We start from the raw sequence: 22,946 nt of genomic DNA on the forward strand, positions 1-22,946 counted from the left end.
TTTATTTATTGACAATATTTTTTTAATGACGGCTATGATGAGAATATCAGTGTAAATATCAGAGGCAGAGTGCATATGTTTTAAATTGTATCTTGTATGTATTGTAAATTGTATGGGGCTATACTTGCTTACTTACATTAGAAAATGTAATTTCTTAAAATAGGTCAAGTCGGCCATCAGATGGATACATGTAAATGTCCAACTTCAAGGTTTACATCTGGTGGCCGACTTGACCTAACTGCCAGTGGTTTGTGGAGAAAGAGTTTAAGATCTTTGATAATCTTATGAAGAATTTGTGATTGGAAATAATCACAGCCACCTGGTGAGGTTAGGGCTAACGTGTGCCAGATTATCTGATGGGACCAGCTACAACACTATGTCAACAATTTTAAACTCAACCCTCTATGGCATGGTGTTGCCCTCAGGCAACAAACTACCTTTTTGGACCTCGCACACTATATATATATATATGTATATATATATGACTGTCTGTGTCCAATGAAATGAGGGGCTGAAATGGGTGTGGCCTTTTGTCTGGGGGTGTAGCAGTCCTTTCAGGAAGCAATGCTGCATGGGACACAGTGCCACCAATTGGTAAGATAAAATCACTTTTTAACATGTTTAAATTGAAATAACTTTATATAAAAAATATGTGCATGAGTATGTTTAATTGTTTAAAGACATTTTATTTGTATTTATATACTAAAACTGTGTTTTTTGGTTTGTTGCCTCAGGGTAACATTGTGCAGTTAGACCACTTTTGTGTGTGGAGATGTGCTCGGATGCATAGTTATGACCATAGTCAATGTTTTTACTATCTACTGATACTTACAGGAAATGGACACAAGAACATTTTTTGAGTGACAATGACGACAGTGAGCTTGAAGAGAGTCAGGAGAGTGGATCCCTGAATCAGGTTTCAGAGACAGTTAGGGGGTCAGGGGTCAGTCAGAAAAGTAATGTGTGTGTGTGTGTGTGTTTGTTTGTATGCGTGTCAGTGAATGAAGAAGGGTATATGACACATTCAAATTTGTGCTTCCTGATTTTTTAAAGGAGAATGCCTGTCTGTTGACAATGAGACTGGGTCTTAGGATGAAGATGGAGAAACTGGTTTACGAGGGTCCCTCTTGTGCTCACACTGGCTCAGCAGGGAATTCACTGCACTGGTACCGTTAGTGGCATCAGAATACCAGGCGTCAACTTGGTGTGTGATGATGAGCTGAAGAGAGCAGGACGTGGATCTTTTGAACAGAAGACGGCCGTGGTTGGAGAAACCACCTTGCACGTCGTGAAGTGGTACGAATATAGTAACCCTTCTGAGTGATTACACTGGAGCCCACCCAGTCACCGAGTTTGACATGTGGGATCTCAAGCGAATGATGATCACCAAAGTCCCCTGCCCTGCTGTGGTGAAAGAATACAACAAGAATATGGGTGGCGTGGATCTGCTTGACTCACTGATTGCACTGTACCGGAACAAAATCAGATCAAAGAAGTGGTTCCACCGGCTGGTGTTCCACTTCCTGGATATGATCACCGTGACCACCTGGCTGCTCTACTGAAGAGATTGTGAAGGCACTGGCATGAGAAAGAAGGAAGAAATGAAGCTGTATACCTTCAAGTCAAACATCGCTGAAGGCCTATGCAAAGCATTTCGCTACACTCGCATTAACATCTGCTAACCACGTGTATGTAACCAATAAAATCTGATTTGAAAAGTGGAAAGAGTCTGGAGTGCAGGAAAGGTCGTCCAAGTTCCATAATTGCTGGTGAGTATGAGGAGAAGAGGAGAAAAGGACCCGTTGGATGATTATGGCTGAAAAGAAGGGGAGATGCAAGGTACCAGGGTGCACAGGTACACCAAAAGCCAAGTGCCGGAAATGTGATGTCCACCTCTGTTTCACATCCACCAGCAACTGCTTCCTGAGGTTCCACACAGAATACAAAATCAGAGTGTGCTTTGTCAAAAAGAGAAACACTGATTTAATTAATAACCCACACAAACACATTCAGACACACTGAAACACACACACACTCGCACATATACTCGCACACACAGGCTAACACGCACGCGCACACACGCACACACACACACACACACACACACACACACACACACACACACACACACACACACAGACAGACAGACAGACAGTCATTTGGATGTTGGTTTATATGAAATGTGAGAAACATTTATACATGAGGTGTTAGTTGTAATTAGTAGTAGTTTGTTTATTTGATTGTTTGATGTTTTGACTTTCAAGCTTCTAATTGTGATTGTCAAAATAAACTTTTTCCAATGCATATATTGCTTGTTTTCCTTATTCCACTTATCATATGTACTATAGAAAACCTTAGTGTTTCAGTACCCTCGTAGCACATTGTTGCCCTGAGGAAACACACCAATATCTGGTTGGGGGGACGACACATTTTATGATGGATATATTATCAGGGACCCCAAGCTCCCAAAAAATGGGGTGAAATACCCCCCCCCCCCCAAATAAAAATTCATGCCATAGAGGGTTAAACTGTTTTAATGTTCGCAGGTATGGCCCCTATGTGGTTTATATTGTGGACTTACTCTCTCGCTTCTTTTTCGCTTGATACTTGACAAAACCCCACCCTTCCTCCCTCTTAATCCCCTCCTCATTCGTGACTCCTTGCCCCCCTCTTTGACCCTCCCTTGCCCTACCACTTCACCCTTCCTCCTGATCCCCAACTCCTCCCCTCCTCTACCCCCCTCCCCTCCCAGTGGTGCTGGACGACAGCAAGCGGCTCGCCAAGCGGAAGTTGATCGAGGAGAACCGTGAGCGGCGGCGGAAGGAGGAGCTCCAGAAAACGGTGTGGGACCGGCCTGAGCCGTCCCAGGAGGAGTGGGACCTGATCCGCATGGTCACCGAGGCCCACATGTCAACTAATGCCCAGGGAAACCACTGGAAACAGAAACGCAAGTTCTTGGTGAGACGTCTTCTCCGTGGCTGACAGCGTCTAACCAACCATGTCTGTTCTGTGAAACATTCCCAGTTCCCACAATCCCTCTCTTGTCCCCTTCCCTACCTCCCATCCCATCCCCAACCCACCACTGTTCCCAACGTTAATATGTCCATGTTTTTTGTATCTCCTTGTAGAATGGGGAGAATTAGCTGGACGCTGGAGAAAGTGTGTTCCTCAACGCAGCAGACACTAACTTAAAACGGAACAATCCATTCCTCTTGTTTTCTTCTTTCTCTCCCCTTTAATGCAGTGTTCTTTAATAATCTAAACAAATACTAAAAACAAATAACTATTATCTCTCGCGCTTTCTTTCTCTTTCACTCTCTCTCTGTGTCTAGTGTAGTATCTACCTTATAATTTCACTCCTCACATTTTAACCTTCTTTTTTTTTCATAAAGTGTAATCGTCCTCTGCAGTTTGAAGTCTGTCTCACTTTCTTTGACTCTATCCTGAAGTTTCCATGTAGAGGCTACATGCATAGAAAGATGAAATTGTCATTTATTTAATTGAATTGTCATTTATTTTATGTTTTTAATTAGTAATTAGTTCCAAATTTAGCTAAACAGCTCATTTTCATCCATAGTCCCTGTGCAGGGTATATTGTTATATAGTATTATATTAGTATTGTAGTATTAAATTATGCTATATTATCATAATGTAGATCAGCTTTGATAAACTCATTTGTGAACGTTGACATACAACAGTATGATTTTGATCTGAAAAATAAATAAATAAAAAAGTTTGAATGAAATTGGAACCTGAATACCTATAATTAAATATCAGTTCATAAGTATAAAACAAATGCTTCAGCCTGAGCCTAAATCTTGTCATGGAAACTCCACTTTGCATTTTGTGTACTACTCACCTGTTTTCTCTCTCCGCACTTACTTGTCTGTCATCTACCTTTCCTCAGTTTAATTAAACTTGTTTTTTTTTTAGTTGGCTTGACACGGGTTCCTCATTGAAACGTTCTTCACAATCTCTGTTGATTGTCCAACAGGTCGAGGAAGCAATGCTACTTAATGAAATAACATGTAATTTATTCTATACTTCTGACCAGAGTGCAGTGGGGGTGAAGGAAACCAAGGTAAGAACTAATAGACAAAATATAATACTGAGTTTAAATACTATAAAAACGCTTTTCAAATCGCACCTGCTATAGCTAGCTATTATATTATGGGCTAGTGTTAAAATACAGTGCTGTATATGAGTCATTCAAATTTGGGTTTGAAAAAAAAATCTAATTTGGATCCTATTTTTAGACATATCTACTACTCACACACTTTTTGTATTGCATATTTTAATTGTTTCTTGAATACCTTACCAGGCATTAAATTATTCACTACCGAAACAGTGAAAAGGTTTCTGTTAAGGGAGAACCGTGTACAGTATTGATAATTTTGATTAACCTTCTATTACAGATTAATTTGAGAAATGTTATACAAAATGTGAAATATAGTAAAAAGAGGATTTTTAATTTGACTTTCAAAACCTTTACATTTAATTTAGAGCAACATTTCACCATCAATGTCAGGCTCTGACCAATGGACAATTTTCCCTGTACTCACAGACCAAGCTTTACGCACACTGTGGCTGCATTTACATTTACATTTAAGTCATTTAGCAGACGCTCTTATCCAGAGCGACTTACAAATTGGTGCGTTCACCTTAAGACATCCAGTGGAACAGCCACTTTACAATAGTGCATCTAAATCTTTTAAGGGGGGGGGGTGAGAAGGATTACTTTATCCTATCCTAGGTATTCCTGAAAGAGGTGGGGTTTCAGGTGTCTCCGGAAGGTGGTGATTGACTCCGCTGTCCTGGCGTCGTGAGGGAGTTTGTTCCACCATTGGGGGGCCAGAGCAGCGAACAGTTTTGACTGGGCATTTACATTTACACAGGCAGCTCAATTCTGATATTTTTTTTACTAATTGATTTTATGACCAATCAGATCACCTCTGAAAAAGATCTAATGTGATTGGTCAAAAGACCAATTAGTGGAAAATATATCAGAATTGGGAAGCCTGTGTAAATGCAGCCTATGTCATACACACTTTGGCTGATTTGGACATGTCGCTGTGTAACCTTTTTTTGGGGGGGGATTAGGCTGAGGAATTTGTCCACTGTGTACCATATTGTAGCAACCTTAACCCAACATTTAGACCTCTTGGGATAACATTTAAGATATTGGCTTGACAGTCACTGGACCTGGGTTCGAGTCCTGGTCTGGGCTACCCCGAACGGTTGCTAGATTGAAACCCTGAGCTGACAAGGTAAAAATCTGTCGTTCTGCCCCTGAACAAGGCAGTTAACCCAGTGTTCCTAGGCCGTCATTGTAAATAGGAATTTGTTCTTAACTGACTTGCCTCGTTAAATAAAGGTTAAATAAAATGAAATACCCCCGAATTCACTACAATATCATGTCCTGCATTTAAAGACAAAAGAAGCAGTTCCAATGCAGTGCATTACTTTGACTTCCAGGGAGAAGTCATTATGTGTTTAATGTAGATGATCATATCAATGTTTTTTTTCAAGAGATGTGAAGGAATACAATGGATTAACAATCAAGTGTCTATTACCCAAACATTCATGTCAATACCAAAACGAAGCAAATTGTTTCGGTCGTGGCAGTTTCAGTTTTGACCATTTAAATGTATTTTGGACATTAATGAATCCCCATAGCTATTATATGGCTAGTTAGCTATCTTTTTAGACATCCAAAAACATATATATATATATATATATTATTGACACATCATGGGGCCATGATGGAGAGGGATGTAATCCAATTTCATGGTTATAATTGTAGGGATGTGGCTTAAGGCCCATTCATTCTACAGTCTGTGTTTCAGTAGTGACATACAGTACAAAGTGGGGAAATCATTTTTCAGAGAGCGATTCTTTTTAAATAGACTAATTAGAGCAGTATCTTTCAATTTAATAATAAAACAACTCAATATGTTCTAGTGAAATAAATAATAGTGTTAAAAAGATTACAAAAATCATGGATGACTTTATTTTCAAACATGAATTTTAGGAGTCAGGGTGGGGTACAGCCACCTCAATAGAAAAGGGTATATAAACCATGATTTTGTACTATATTAATTTAACAATATGTGTGTTATTGCCTTGGCAGGAATTAAAATAGATCATTATGTTAATATGTGTCCTAAGTTTTAAAATGTTCTGGTAAAAAAAAAAAATCTGTTTTTTTTGACTGGGGACAGCAATTTGAGCCACTTCTCTAGAATGCCCCATATAGCTTTAAGTGCTGTGTATACAGTATGGAGCTAGTTTTCCGCAAGCTGTGACAGTTTAAAGGCATACCGGAGAGAAGGACTCTTAAAGGGATAATGTTGTTATTATTATTATTAATTAGTGTTTTATTATTTTGTCAATATGCCTATTGATTTAAAGCCAAAGCAACAGAATCTGGGGGTTGCTGTACACAGTGCTTTGTCCTCTGCTACTCAACTCAATCTGGGCTCTTTGTTTATTTACTTGCTCTACTCTCTATCGCTCTTATGTCACTTCTGGTCAGAAGGCATGTAGTTGAATATGTTATGATAATAATAATAATACCGTATCAGTGGATAACCCTAGTCAAAGACTCTGCCGACTGAGTACGAGAAAATGAATGGCTTGCACTTTCCCTCCTTTTTAAGTTTCCCTCCGCCTTTCCTCCTTGTCCCTCCTGAACAATCACAGTGGAAACGCCATCCACTCTGTTTTCCTGTTATGCTGTTATACTCGTTGACCTGTCTCACGCTTATTGGAGAAAGAGGAGAACGTGTTGTGTTGTGTGTGTGGTCTGTCTGTCTATCTTTCTAGCTGCGTCTGAGTTATCACCCTCCTCCCTGGATAGGGCACTGGTCAAAAGTAGTATACTATGTTAAATAAGTACTGCACTATATAGGGTGCACTCTGTCTTGTGGTCTTTTAACAGTCTGTCCCTGTCTAGCCCTGTTGAACGTACCTACATCCTCCCCCTTCTTTTTGTCGTTTCAGCCCGAGGACATTGGTCAAGCGCCGGTCATAAATGCACCTGAAGGGAGCAAAGTGGACATTGAAGCCTTCAGTCAGTTTACAAAAATTATCACCCCCGCCATTACCAGAGTGGTGGACTTTGCCAAAAAGCTGCCTATGTTCTGTGAGGTACGTAAGCAAGGTTGTTTTACTTTATTGAAACTAAAATTAATTATTTAATTCTTATCAAGCTATATTTATTTTTGGGGGGATGTGTTTCATATTTTTGTTCTCTTCATATGATTGAATTCCTCATTATTTATTATTGAGGATGGTAATAAAGACATTGGTTATAAAACACTATAACTGTCATGTTCTGACCATAGTTCTTTTGTGTTTTCCTTGTTTTAGTATTGGTCAGGACGTAAGCTGGGTGGGCATTCTATGTTGTGTGTCTAGTTTGTCCGTTTCTATGTATGGCCTGATATGGTTCTCAATCAGAGGCAGGTGTTAGTCATTGTCTCTGATTGGGAACCATATTTAGGTAGCTTGTTTTGTGTTGGGGTTTGTGGGTGGTTGTTTCCTGTCTTTGTGTTCTCTGCACCAAATAGGACTGTTTCGGGTTTTGCCACGTTGTTATTTTGTATTTGTGTAGTGTTCACGTTATCGTCTTTTATTAAACATGTTGAACACGAACTGCGCTGCATTTTGGTCCTCCTCTCCTTCAATGGAAGAAATCCGTTACAATAACTTAAACAGAAACATCAATAGCATAAGCAATTTCACTAAAATAAAAAATAAAATGAGAGAAAATGTTCAAACTAAAAATGTAAAATTAATTAAATATTTAGTTTATAGTGAAATCTACATGTTGTGAATTATGTTCTTGTTTAGAGCTACATTTCTACTGGTCTGTCATAAAAAATATATACAAAATATTTAGAAATGGTCTCAACATGTAAACTCTAAAACAAAATCTACATAATTAATCATATATTAAACTAAACTGAATTTATCCATGTTCAAAAAATAGCTAATAAATAAAAAATACCATGGAATGTAGAGTTCAGTTTGTAATAACTGCTAACACTACTAATATATATGAACATAAACGTTCTAACAATTTCTGGAGTTTTACCTCTCTTGCATATTCTCCTATTTTCCCTTTTAATTCTTCAAATCATATCAGTCGTTCATCTTTATGTGCAAAAAAATCAATAACAAAATCAATAACGTTTGCTCTCTTGTGTTTGTCTCTCTCCTCCTAGCTGCCTTGTGAAGACCAGATTATCCTATTGAAAGGCTGCTGCATGGAGATCATGTCTTTACGGGCGGCCGTTCGCTACGACCCCGAGAGTGAGACGCTGACGCTTAACGGGGAGATGGCCGTGACCCGCGGCCAGCTGAAGAACGGAGGCCTGGGTGTGGTGTCGGATGCTATCTTTGATTTGGGCTTATCGCTGTCTTCGTTCCACCTGGACGACTCTGAGGTCGCTCTGCTACAGGCCGTCATCCTCCTGTCCTCCGGTGAGAGGGAGGGAGACAATCTTGCCGGCACACAAACACACGTTACTTCACCATACTACCAGACATCTGGCCCTTTGTTTTCTCTACACGCAGATTTATGGGTTATATCACCACTGTGACAAATACACCTAAATGCGTTTTAATTGGGTCATGGCCATTGGAACTGAGGGGCCATAGTCTTGCAACAGTTCCATCTACTTGTAAGCTGACAATATAGAAGATATAGCTTTTTTACAGATAGTTAATTCAAAGATATCCTTCAAAAGGTGCCACTTTAAAACATTTGGTGAATTCAAACATTTCCAAAAGAGTGTTCTTTATCAATATTCTATTTTGAGTTGTTATTCATTTTTATTTGGTCACGACCTGACATTTTAATCTTGAACTAGTTGGCAAGATGACAAGTAGGTCACATTACAAGTAGATTAGGTAGGAAATAGGAATACATTGTGGGTGAGATAGTAAGAGAGCGGGTGACCCCTGAGTTCAAACAGATAGAGAATTGGTCTAACAGCACGCCATATTAACCCCTGGTCCCGTGTGTAGAAAGAGGATTTACATTAACGATATATCATGAAACGTACGTTACACATCTATAAACACACATGTATATTTGGCGATAATATGTGCTTATAGATGTTTATACCATGGCATTGTTGAACACTTGTTTCTTATTGGCTTGAAGGTCATTCTAGAGCGTGCATTATTTCTCTATAACGCACAATATTTGCACGGTAGAATTCAATGGCACATTCTTACATGTTTGAGCTGCTTTGGAAAGCAAAAGTCGAATTGAAAACGTTATTCATTACAAAACCCACTGATATTGCCAACTACTTTAATGATTGTTTCATTGGCAAGATTAGCAAACTTTAGGCATGACATGCCAGCAACAAACGCTGACACTACACATCCAAGTATATATGACCAAATTAGGAAAGACAAACATTGTACTTTTGAATTCCGTAAAGTGAGTGTGGAAGAGGTGAAACAATTATTGTTGTCTATCAACAATGACAAGCCACTGGGTCTGACAACTTGGATGGAAAATGACTGAGGATAATAGCGGATGATATTGCCACTCTTATTTACCATATCTTCAATTTAAGCCAAATAGAAAGTGTGTGCCCTCAGGCCTGGAGGGAGGCTAAAGTCATACCGCTACCTAAAAATAGTAAAGCCCCCTTTACTGGCTCAAATAGCTGACCAATCAGCCTCTTACCAACCCTTAGTATACGTCTGGAAAAAATGGTGTTTGACCAGATACAATGCTATTTTACAGTAAACAAATTGACAACAGTCTTTCAACATGCTTATAGGGAAGGACATTCAACAAGCACAGCACTTACACAAATGACTGATGATTGACTGCTAAATTGATAATAGAAAGGCTGTTTTGTTACATTTTATTGAGGCTTTTGACATTCTTGATCAGTCTGCTGCTGGAATAAACATATGTGTTATGGATTTACACCCCATGCTTTGTGGATAAAGAGTTACCTGTCTAACAGAACACAGAGGGTGTTCTTTAATGGAATCCTCTCCAACATAATCCAGATAGAATCAGGAATTCCCCAGGTCAGCTGTGTAGGCCCCTTACTTTTTTTCAATCTTTACTAACGACATGCCACGGGCTTTGAGTAAAGCCAGTGTGTCTATGTATGCGGATGACTCAACACTATACATGTCAACTACTACAGCGACTGAATTGACTGCAACACTTAACAAAGAGCTGCAGTTAGTTTCAGAATAGGTGGCAAGGAATAAGTTAGTCCTAAATATTTCAAAAACTAAAAGCATTGTATTTCGGACAAATCATTCACTGAACCCTAAACATCAACTAAATATTGTAATGAATAATGTGGAAATTGAATAAGTTGAGATGACTAAACTGCTTGGAGTAACCCTGGATTGTAAACTGTCACGGTGAAAACATATCAGTAGCTAAGATGGAGAGAAATCTATCCTTTTTAACAACACTATCAACAAGGCAGGACCCACAGGCCATAGTTTTGTTGCACCTGGACTATTGTTCAGTCGTGTGTTCAGGTGCCACAAAGAGGGACTTAGGAAAATTACAATTGGCTCAGAACAGGGCAGCACGGCTGGCCCTTAAATGTACACAGGGCGCTAACATTAATGATATGCATGTCAATCTCTCATGGCTCAAAGTGGAGGAGAGAATGACTTCATCACTACTTGTTTTTGTAAGAAGTGTTGACATGCTGAATGCACCGAGCTGTCTGTTTAAACTACTAGCACACTCGGACACCCATGCCTACAAGACATGCCACCAGAGGTCTCTTCACAATCCCCAAGTCCAGAACACACTATGGGAGGCGCACATTACTACATAGAGCCATGACTACATGGAACTCTATTCCACATCAGGTAACTGATGCAAGCACGAGCATCAGATTTAAAAAAAAAAAAAAAAAAAATTTAAATATAAAAATATACCTTACTTAACAGCGGGCACTGTGAAGAGAAAAACACAAAGTTACAAGTATAATTGTTGTATGGTGGTATTATACATTTGTATTGTAGATATGTAGTGGTGTAATAATGTTATATGATGTACTGTTTTATCTTTTGTTTTATATGTAATGTATGTGCCTTAATGTGTTTCGACCCCAGGAAGAGTAGCTGCTGCCTTTGCAACAGCTAAAGAGTATAAATACAAATTGGCATTGTTGAATTGATTCTCATAATGGCAAGCTAGGACTGAAGGTTTGGTTAGCTAAACTAGGAAGTCTGTTCGTTTGGTTACCACAATAACTACTGTAGCTAGCTATCTAGTAGACTTGCTGGCTACTTCAGTGAATGTTGAACATATTTCTAGCAGCAAATGTGTTCAATTATACCCATGGTATAAAAGGGATAACGAACTCGGAACTCTGTGTTCTCTTGGAAATAATGCAACTCCATGTCGTTCATTATTTTCCATAGAACGCATAGCCCCTCATTGATTATCCCTTACTTATTACTTCTGATGTACACTTAACTTGTACACGATAAATATTTATATATTTATTCATATACAATAAATTATTAGCAAAGAGTTCCTGTAGCTTACCACATAAAACCAAGAGCCAGCCTCCCGTGAGACATGTAACAAAACAGTCGGTAAGCAATGAATCAGTCGGTAAAGCCAGTAAGTCAGTGTCTGCCATCCATGTTTGATTAACCACAGTCAGTCACACGTCATTACTGCAATTAAACAGTCAGTAAAACCTTGGTAAGTGTATAAAACAGTCAGTAAAGCCCAAAGCCAGTAAGTCCGTGTGTGCCGGCCTGTTTTCATGTGTGATTAACCACAGTCAGTAACACGTCAATACACTGCTGTTAACTTCCACCAGAGGTCTTTTTAAACCCATTAAGCCAATCTTTTACATAGCGATCATCAGGGATTACAGAGCCCACCCTAGGAAAGGAAACCATCTAATGATGAGACTACAATAGCCGTCCGGGGGATTGACGTTCAAAATCAATAGCTTTGTGCTGGGGCCACACATCTCCCTCCCTCCGTCTCTAAGACAATACCTTCTCTGTTTTGGAAGCCATCGATCTATCATATCCCCATGCACAGATTGTCTGCATTGACTTTTATTGTTGTGAAATCAATGGCAAATGCGAGCCAATCTGCTATTTGTTCTTTTAATTCTGTAGCTTACTCAAAACTCAATATTTTATAAATCGAATGTTCTGTAAATCTATCGCACATGCAACCCCTGGAGTGATTAAAACAAGCTAGCAACAGATTACAGGACATCCGATTAATAAAAGTATTGAGTTTTAAAGGTATAGAGTGTATCTCCAATGAGATTGTGTTTGTACATTAGGGTTGGATTAGTATATAGTATTTTTCCATCTACGCGACAGTACTAACATACAGTACAGTATGAAAACTCTCTCTCCCTCCCTCCCCAGACCGTCCGGGGCTGACCAGCGTGGAGCGTATTGAGCGCTGTCAGGAGGAGTTCCTTCTGGCCTTTGAACATTACATCAACTACCGCAAACACAAGGTGGCGCAATTCTGGCCTAAGCTGCTGATGAAGGTGACGGACCTGCGGATGATCGGGGCGTGCCACGCCTCCCGTTTCCTGCATATGAAGGTGGAGTGCCCCAACGAACTTTTCCCCCCACTCTTCCTGGAGGTCTTTGAGGACTGACGGACAGACGGAGGGACAGACGCGCACGCACACACCCTGCCAAGGTGTGTGTGGTCGGGTTGTGTGTGGGCGCCTGTCGGGGGCTACGACAGTGGGCCTCAGAGTGGCTCTAGGCGTCTTGGGACACGTTGGAACTCTCATTAGCACTACTGAGTCATTTCATTCCATAGCTTTGGTGTAGCCTATAGCTTCTCAGCCTAGTTTTTATGGATGGAACCATCCCTTACGATGCGGGTACAAGTGAACAGCATTTTCTTTTGGTTTTTATTTTGTAAATGTTTCACCTCTCCTCAGTTACTTCTCTATAGGTTTTTTGGGTTAATTGTACAGTCAGTCAGTCGGCTTATTGGTGATTATGTCTAGTTGTTGTCGTTGGCAGCGCTCGTTCAGTCAGTCATATGAACCATGCAACTTCTAGTGTTTCATTTTACTCCAGTTTATTATTGAGTGCTGACTCCACCAACCCTGAGAAGGTCAGTACTGTACAAGACAGTGGCCGACAGCAGAAGCCAGTTAACCTGCATTATTCCATTCCCTTCCTTTTCGTATTCTCTTCCTACGAGACTTCCCCAGTCAGGGGATGTGTAGTAGCTTTCATATAGGTGTCCCTCTGGTGCTGGTGTTCTGTGAGAGCTATATCTATACCTGCTCAATGCTGCCATTCTAACACACTCTTACTGTACTCACATCATTCACACCATAGAAATAGTCAATGTTCTGTAATGGGATGGCTATTCTTATTCTATTTCTATGATTGACACCACAAGCTCCCACCTTGAGTAAACCTAGGCCCATTTCTAAACAATGGCAAGGCACAACACTAATCCACATCCATGTAGAAAAAGCTAGCTAAAAGACGGCTTGTTTCTCCTCTTCTGTGTTAAACCTAAACGATCAGGACAGATATATAAGCACACTTTGACACGAAGTCAGGAAAAAGATTAAAGCCATTCAATAGCTATCTCTTTTTTTTTCACGATGCCACTCATGCAGTGCCAAAAAAAATTGGGAATTCATCCAATCATTTTGGATTGTTTCCCGGAACCAGGATGCATGATCTAACCTGATCTGATTGGCTATCAGTGACTTCTTCTAGAACCTAGAACATGCTTCCGACTCTCATTCACGTTCTAGAGTGTAGACTTGCATCATGAAACAGAACGTTATTGAAACAGAGAGAATGTTCTTGTTGTTGTCACCATGGCGTGTAGTTCCTGAACTGCAGATGGACAAATCAGACAGACAGACACTGTGAGCTGTGATGCTGGCAGAAATTCCTCCTGCTGTCTCACAAGATTCCATGGGAACTTTTTAACTATGTTCAAGCGTCATATTATATTCTCAACATGTGAGTTACTGAAAGTGATCATGATCCTCCTATAAGGACTGGTTGTTGCTATGATACTTGCTAATTGGCTGATTCATGCCTGTATGACTGACATGTGGGTAGAGTCAGGGGGTCAAACCCTTTCTATGTTGACCACAGTCAATGGAATTCTGAGTCAGAGGAGAGAATCGCTGCCACTAGGGGTGTCACACCCTGACCTTAGTATTCTTTGTTTTCTTTGTTATTTTAGTTAGGTCAAGGTGTGACAAGGGGTGTATTGGTACACTATTTATACCGAAACGTTTGGTACGGGGACCTCGGTTCGGTCCACACTGTGAACCCGAATGAATAGATAAAAAATATCTTAAAACAATAAACTACTAGGCCTATAGGTTATGCCTACGCTGCGTTGTATGCCTCTTGAGTAAATCTGAGCTGAAAAAAACATTTCAGGCTATTCAGTTAAAACAACTAGAGCCTATGCACACATTGTAGGCCAATTAAAATTAGAATGTTAATTGGCGCATTTCAAACTGTCCTTTTGTGAGGCGCAGCCGGGAGCTAGTTCTGTACGATGGCAGGTGGTGGGGTCGATAAACCAGCAGGATTCTCCATCGACAGTTTGGGAACATTTTGGCTTCCCAGTAGATTACAATGGCGGTGGACAGAGAGAGTATATCGCCACTGCTCAACCAGAATAGCCTATGCAGCTGCCAACACCTCAAACATGTTGACACATTTACGCCAACACCATCCCAGTATTCTTACCATAGGAGCAAAACGGAAACGCAAAAAAAAACATTAAAACAATTTTGTCTCCCCTCTGCATTCAAGCAACTGATTCTGACCGGGCCAAAGAATTTCTAAGAGCGATAGGTATGTTTATAGCCACGGATATGCGCCCATTCTTGGTGGTTGAGAACAGGGGTTTTCAGCACCTCATGAAAGTGCTTGAGACACTACGAAATTCGCACTCTTGCACCCATTTCAGCAAACGGGTAGTACCCGCTCTATACAAGCAAGCTAAAGACAAAGTTGTCAATGAATTTGCCAATATACCCTGTGTTGTGCTTACTACAGATGGATGGACCTCCAGGGCAACAGATAGCTACTTAACAGTGACACCCCATCACATTACCCGGAGTGGGAAATGAGAAGTATCGTGTGCCCAATTTGAGAGGCACACAAATGCGTGCCTTTGTGTCTTTGTAAGAAAACATTATAGCATAGGTCTCTCTATATACAATGTCTGAGCCATATTTACATATTGACTTCACACATTAATTGCACTTTTTAGTGTTGTTGTTGATGAGTAAAAATACTGTGTTGGTATTCCTGATGGTGCTCTCATCAGGCATTATATGACTCATGATCATGTATGGAATCAGGAATACCAACACTTTGTATTTTCTTAAATAAACCAAAATTAACTACAGTAAATGTTAGCCTGCCATTTTCCCCACTGTACCGAAACCCAATGGAATCGTGACCCCAAAACCACAATACATACAGAACCGTGGGTTTGGTGAACCATTACACCCCTAGCTGCCACATTCATTTAAAAAAAATATGATGCAACATCAGCAGGGTACAGAAAAAAACTTGATGATAAAAAAAAGCTCTTTATTTTGGTTGTATATTTCTTTTAAAAAAAAAGTTGTATGATATTGTGGTTTGTTTGCAACAGTTAAAAAAAAATGTATAAACTTTGCGTAAAAATCCAACTATTATAAGCTTCACACTACTCCTCAAAGCAGCTTGTGTTTTCACTGTAAAAGTGATGCCTTTCATAAAGCAATAGACTTCAACGTTTTTAAATTACTAGGACCTCACAATTCACACAAAATGCACAGTTAACAATGCGCAGACAATCAGAGCGAGACAGACAGGTAATTGGAAACAGGAAGTGGCGCAGGGTCCAATTACTTCCTGGTTTACAAGTTGAATGGGGACACGGGCTAAGTCAATGGCCCTAGAATCAGTTGTGACAATCAGCATATTTGAGGCAATTTGTTTGAGACAGGCAACGGCGGCGCAGAATGGCAAGTCTTGATCACATAATGAGTAGTTATTTGGAATGCAAGGTGATTTATAGTCGTCTGTAGTTGATCTCAAACATGCACTCTGCTGAATGTCACCTTATTCCACAAGATACTTCTTAAAGCGCCAGTGTGGTATTTTCTCTCGCAAGAGTGGTCACTCTTAATAACTCAGTTACAAACCAATAACAAATGTTGCACCAATAGAAAAGAAGCTATTTTACAGTACTACAGAGGATAAGGATGTATATTTTCAGACTGCAGAATTTTTTTACAGATATTGTATGCATTATGAACATTTTACTGTTTTACGTAAATAACGGGAAAAAACAATCTTTCTCTCAATTTCATTGCAAAACCACAATGACATACTGTTCTAGATTTGCTTTAGATATAACTATGTGAACATCATGAACTAGTAAGATTCATAGACAGATTGAAGTGTTAGTTTCACCTTGACAAAATATCTGTTGGTTACTGTATGGAACTATATCAGTGGTGGCTGGTGGCACTTTAAATAGGGAGGACAGGCTCATAGTAATGGCTGTAATGAAATAAATAGTGGTCTCAAACACATCAAACATCTGGTTCCCATGTGTTTGATACCATTCCATTCACTATTATGAGCCGTCCACTCGTCACCAGCCTCCTCTGAACTCAACATATACTATACTGCAAAGTTGGCCAGGACAATTTGAATAAAAACCAGCTCCATTTCTGAAAGCCAAGCAAATCCACTCACTGTTAAAAGAATAACAAATGATTTACTTGTGTGTTTTCTTGACTTAATGTTTTAGCAGACAAATACCAACAATATGTTTTTCATGATGTAGTAAACGTTTATCAATGATATCCGGAATATTGGATGACAAGTCTTTGGAGAGAAAGAGTGAGAGAATGAACTTGTGGTGTTAGTGTAATTGATTGAGAATGAGTCTGTGGGTGTAGTGTTTTTGTACCAAATTGAAACGTGTTGCACACAGCGTTGCCTATGGAGTTGAATCTGACCTGTTTTGACCCTGGAAGAAAAGACAAGTTGCACACAGCGTTGCCTATGGAGTTGAATCTGACCTGTTTTGACCCTGGAAGAAAAGACAAGTTGCACACAGCGTTGCCTATGGAGTTGAATCTGACCTGTTTTGACCCTGGAAGAAAAGACAAGTTGCACAAAAAATATAATAATTATGAATTTGGATCCTCATGATTATAATGCCATTTGCACGTAATGTGAATTGGATCTTGAGAATAAAGATGGTTTTAAGAAAATGTCCTCTGAACAGTTTTTTGTTTGTAAAATGTGTCTCACACCACGGCGGCAGGTAGCCTAGCGGTTGATAGCGTTGGGCCAGTAACCGAAAGGTCACTGGTTCAAATCCCCTAGTCAGCAAGGTGGAAAAATCTGCCATTCTTCCCTTGAGCAAGACAGTTAACCCCCAACAACAGATGTTCCCCGGGAGCCGATGACATTGATTAAAGACCCATTTCGGTTGAATGTAATTCAGTTGTGCAACTGACTAGGTATCCCCCTTCCCAAAGGAAAATTCTAAATGTCGCTCACAGAAAAGGGAACAAACAAAAAGTCACTTCAACAACCAAAACTGATTTTTTTTCAAAAGGTGCGTCCACTGAAAGTTGGCACACAACCAATAAGGGGTTTCTAAAAGACACACACCATGAGTGCGCATTACATTTACCCCAGAGAAAACAAACTAAAGGAGCAATATGGAGCAAGGGAAAACAAAACTCGGGCTTCTTCCTGGCTAACTAACATGCGGTGTAGCTCTCCCAACATGTCCTCTCCAACTGATGCACTGAGCCAGCACAGATGTAACACATACTGACCAATGAGGTGACTCCAATCAGTGCACGCCTCAGCTAACATGCTAACCAACTTCGAAATAGAGAAACCGAAACACGTAACACAAACAATCCTTGGATTAGATTTTCGACAGTCAGATCTACTATATACTAATCATGATATGATATTGATAGTGAAGATGGTGTTTAATGACAATTCAGTTCATGAGTCAATGTGATAATTGTGCAAATCCCCTGCCATCCATGAAAGGCTCAGAGCCCTAAAATCCGCTCTCTTTTTGTATTTTTTATTTTGTAATTTTGTAATTCTCGTGATATCCAATTGGTAGTTAAGTTCTTGTCTCATCACTGCAACTCCCCAACGGGCTCGGCAGTGGTAAAGGTCGAGTCATGCGTCCTCCGAAACATAACCCACCAAGCCGCGCTGCTTCTTAACACCTGCTCGCTTAACCCGGAAGCCAGTGGCACCAATGTGTCGGAGGAAACACCGTTCAACTGGCGACTGAAGTCGGCACCCGGCCCGACACAAGGAGTCTCGCTAGAGCGCAATGAGACAAGGAAAGCTCCCCGGCCAAACCCTCCCCTAACCCGGATGATGCTGGGCCAATTGTGTGCCGCCCTATGGGACTCCCGGTCACTTCCGGCTGTGACACAGCCTGGGATCGAACCCCAGTCTGGAGTGATACCTCAACACTTCAATGCTGCACCACTAAAAGCCTCTCTTGAATGAAACTGAAGTGCTACAGGTGTGGTATCTTAATTTGATCCCTTTCTCACAGCGGAAGAATAATCCTGCAGCAACTGGAAATGTGAATTATTGTGTGGATTATAATTAATGGCCATTTGTGTAGGGGTTGATACATTTTTGGTTGGGGCAAATCAAGTCTGGCATTTTAAAGTGGAAATTACAAACTTTAAAAGCCTTTTTAAACCTTATACACTACAAATGTGCATTTCCTGTACAACAGGGTGATCAAATTAAGATCCTACACCTGTACACATTGCCAAGGCCACAGGATATTTGTTTTTCCAGACCTTTTTGCCCTTTTCAAACCAATCATTAATTCAGTGCTTTGCCTCGGTCAGAGTGAAACCTAAGGTAGATTCAGAGCAAGCTGACATGAGCTAGAGCACAGATGTGTTAGGGGTCATCGCTTTATTCATCTCAGCCATTTCACCCAGGTCATAACAGGCACGGTTAGTTAAAAGCAGATACTTAGAATGCAGTTTGCATGTGTGGGAGTGCGTGTTTGAGTGTGTGCGGGTGCGCGCACACGTGTGTTACCCTATTTGTGTTGTTTTATAGAAAGTGGAAGGACTAAGGAAGGAAAGGGTGTGGTAGACACAGATCAGTTTAATTTTTCCCTGAGATGTGTTGTTTTTTCAAAAGCCGTAGAATGAGATCCTCAGTTATGCTGTAGTGGTGTTTCGTAGTGATGTTTTAGCTTGATTTCAAAAAGGTCAGAGTTCAATTTAATAGAAATAAAAAACAAATGTTAAATTTACATAAGTATTCAGACCCTTTACTCCATACCTTGTTGAAGCACCTTTGCCAGCGATTACAGCCTTGAGTCTTCTTGAGTATGACGCTACAAGCTTGGCACACCTGTATTAGCGGAATTTCTCCCATTCTTCTCTGCAGATCCTCTCAAGCTCTGTCAGGTTGAATGGCGAGCATCACTACACAGCTATATTCAGGTCTCTACAGAAATGTTTGATCTGGTTCACATCCGGGCTCTGGCTGGGCCACTCAAGGACATTCAGAGACTTGTGGTTGTCCTTCTGAAAGGTTATCCCATCTCCACAGAGGAGCTCTGTCAGAGTGACCATCTGGTTCTTGGTCACCACCCTGACCAAGGCCCTTCTCCCCCGATTGCTCAGTTTGGCCGGGCGGCCAGCTCTAGGAAGAGTCTTGATGGTTCCAAAAATGATGGAGGCCACTGTGTTCTTGGGGACTTTCAATGCTGCAAAAATATTTTGGTACCCTTCCCCAGATCTGTGCCTTGACACAATCCTGTCTCGGAGCTCTACGAACAATTCCTTTGACCTCATGGCTTGGTTTTTGCTCTGACATGCACTGTCAATAAAGCTACATTTTGTTCAGTGGTTCATTTTCTATAAAAGGACAGACACAGACAGCTACAGGGTCAAAGATTCACCTTGTATCTGCTGCCTGTAAAAAAACAATAACTATTCTTTCGGTTGGTTATAAGAGCAACACTGCTCTCTGCTGGTGGAAGGTTTGTACCAGGCCCAGGGACGATGGCGTCATTCTAGCGGGGTTGCATTAAATGATAAATTACGTTCAATTCAATAATTCGATTTTGTACTTGAATTGTTAAAAGCTAACTCTGCTAGTAAAGTAAGTTTGAGAATTGCTATCAAGAGAAGTGCCTTTTTATAGCTATAACCAGTTTTCCATCCAACATTGAAAGTAAAGTAGGCTACATGTCATGGCAGGCCTGATGGAAACAGCTCATTTGTAGGTAAACTTTCCAAACGTCAACAAAATACGATAGACAATGTGGGATCTTTTTGTGTCAGTAAAATGTATTATACGAGAAATGGCGGTGGAAATGCTTATATGAAAGTAAACTTGGGAGTCAGTTGCGCGGTCCTCCCACTTACTACTCGTGAAAGCATGCAGTTTATTAGGCTACAGATTAAATAATTTATGAATTTCACAGGATGATGAAAAAGAAAGGTGATGAGTTTGATGCTCCTTTCCAATAAATAGCGTTTTATTCTGGTGTTATGATGATCGATGCTTGGCTGCCATTTAATAAATAAAAATAATATTGCTCTTTTGTCCATATTAATCTCATCCATTATATCTAAGAGTTGTTGGCTAGAGCGCATGTGCCAATACCAGATTGGGCACATTCGTTATATAACACCATTTTTGTGGTGACAAAACCACCAGCCGGGTAGAAAATGCGTTGGAAACCAAACTTGAATTTTTTTTTGATCTATCTAACTCCATAAAAGTTATTTTTTGTGCACTATGCCCCGAATTTCGATCCGGAGTTAAACGTTCGGGGTGGAGATCTAAGAAATGAAGGTGTGGCAGAGGTTTCATTTTCTGACCTTTATTTATTTCCCTCATAATTCAACCACCTTTATGCACGACAAAACCGTGAATAAGGTCTAGCGATCCTGCCTGTTGCAAGTGGGAAAAGCATATTTTCCCCATATAAATAACAGAATTTTCCATGCACTGTCATTTATAAATGAATAAGAGCTATTGATAAGGCCGAGGTAAATTACTAATCAGTTTATACACTATGCCCTCCGACGAACCATCAAACAGGCAAAGCGGAAATACAGGACAAAGATTGAATCCTACTACACCGGCTCTGATGCTCGTCGGATGTGGTAGGGCTTAAAAAAATATACAAAAGGAAACCCAGCCGCGAGCTGCCCAGTAATGCGAGCCTACCAGATGAGGTAAATGCCTTTTATGCTCCCTTCGAGGCAAGCAACACTGAAGCATGCATGAGAGCACCAGCTGTTACGGACGACTGTGTGATCACGCTCTCCGTTGCCTATGTGAGCATTAACAAGGCCGCGGGGCCAGACGGATTACCAGGACGTGTACTCAGAACTTGCACGGACCAACTCCAATTTGCACACCGCCCCAACAGATTCACAGATGACGCAATCTCAATCGCACTCCACACTGCCCTTTCCCACCTGGACAAAAGGAACATCTATATGAGAATGCTGTTTATTGAGTACAGCTCAGTGTTCAACACCATAGTGCCCATAAAGCTCATCAATAAGCTAAGGACCCTGGGACTAAACACCTCCCTCTGCAACTGGGATTCTGGACTTCCTGACCGGCCGCCCCAAGGTGGTAAGGTTAGACATCAACACACCTGTCACACTGATCCTCAACACTGGGTTCTCTCAGGGGTGCGTGCTTAGTCCCCTCCTGTACACCCTGTTCACCCATGACTGCATGGCCAAGCACGACTGGCTACCCGGACTATTTGCATTGTGTGTGCCCCCCCAACCCCTCTTTTTAAGCTGCTGCTACTCTGTTTATCATATATGCATAGTCACTTTAACTATACATTCATGTACATCCTACCTCAATTGGTCCGACCAACCAGTGCTCCCGCACATTGACTAACCGGGCTATCTGCATTGTGTCCCACCACCCGCCAACCCCTCTTTTAAGTTTCTGCGACTCTGTTCATCATAATGCATAGTCACTTTAACCATATCTACATGTACGTACTACCGCAATCAGCCTGACTAACCAGTGTCTGTATATAGCATGTTTTATTTCTTTACTTACCTATTGTTCACCTAACACATTTTTTGCACTATTGGTTAGAACCTATAAGTAAGCATTTCACCGTAAGGTTGACACCTGTTGTATTCGGCGCACATGACAAATAAACTTTGATTTGACTCCAACACCATCATTAAATTTGCTGATGACAGAACGCATCTCCTTCCTGAGCGGTATGACAGCTGCGTGGTCACATGGTGTTTATACTTGCATGCTATTGTTTGTACAGATGAACGTGGTACCTTCAGGCGTTTGAAAATTGCTCCCAAGGATGAACCAGACTTGTGGACGTCTACAATTTTTTTGAGGTCTTGGCTGATTCTTTTGATTTCCCATGATGTCAAGCGAGTAGGCCTTGAAATACATCCACAAGTACACCTCCAATTGACTCAAATGATGTCAATTAGCCTATCAGAAGCTTCTAAAGCCATTACATAACTTTCTGGAATTTTCCAAGCTGATTAAAGGCAGTCAACTTAGTGTATGTAAACTTCTGACCCACTGGAATTGTGATATAGTGAATTAATTCGCCTGTAAACAATTGTAGGAAAAATGACTTGTGTCATGCACAAAGTAGATGTCCTAACCAAAAACTAGTTAGTTAACAAGACATTTGGAGTGGTTGAAAAACTAGTTAGTTAACAAGACATTTGGAGTGGTTGAAAAACTAGTTAGTTAACAAGACATTTGGAGTGGTTGAAAAACTAGTTAGTTAACAAGACATTTGGAGTGGTTGAAAAACTAGTTAGTTAACAAGACATTTGGAGTGGTTGAAAAACTAGTTAGTTAACAAGACATTTGGA

The 22,946-nt window shown here is 40.6% G+C and overlaps 1 protein-coding gene across 12 annotated transcripts in view; it reads left to right on the plus strand.

The window, feature by feature from the left end:
* Window positions 1-17,291, plus strand: part of LOC115131435 (thyroid hormone receptor beta) — a 137,961-nt gene extending 120,670 nt beyond the window's left edge. For 10 of the 12 annotated variants that reach the window (XM_029663159.1, XM_029663158.1, XM_029663160.1 and 7 more), the window contains 5 exons: window positions 2,753-2,958; window positions 4,055-4,081; window positions 7,003-7,149; window positions 8,229-8,487; window positions 12,418-17,291. In XM_029663159.1, coding sequence (XP_029519019.1) covers window positions 2,753-2,958; window positions 4,055-4,081; window positions 7,003-7,149; window positions 8,229-8,487; window positions 12,418-12,659 — 881 coding nt within the window. In that variant the 3' untranslated portion in view covers window positions 12,660-17,291. The remainder of the gene's footprint in view (window positions 1-2,752; window positions 2,959-4,054; window positions 4,082-7,002; window positions 7,150-8,228; window positions 8,488-12,417) is intronic. The other 2 variants (XM_029663165.2, XM_065020398.1) reach the window with 1 other exon arrangement.
* The last annotated feature ends 5,655 nt before the right edge of the window (window positions 17,292-22,946 follow it).

Source organism: Oncorhynchus nerka, linkage group LG7 (genome assembly GCF_034236695.1).
Source record: "Oncorhynchus nerka isolate Pitt River linkage group LG7, Oner_Uvic_2.0, whole genome shotgun sequence".
In the NCBI taxonomy this organism is placed as follows: Eukaryota; Metazoa; Chordata; class Actinopteri; order Salmoniformes; family Salmonidae; genus Oncorhynchus; species Oncorhynchus nerka.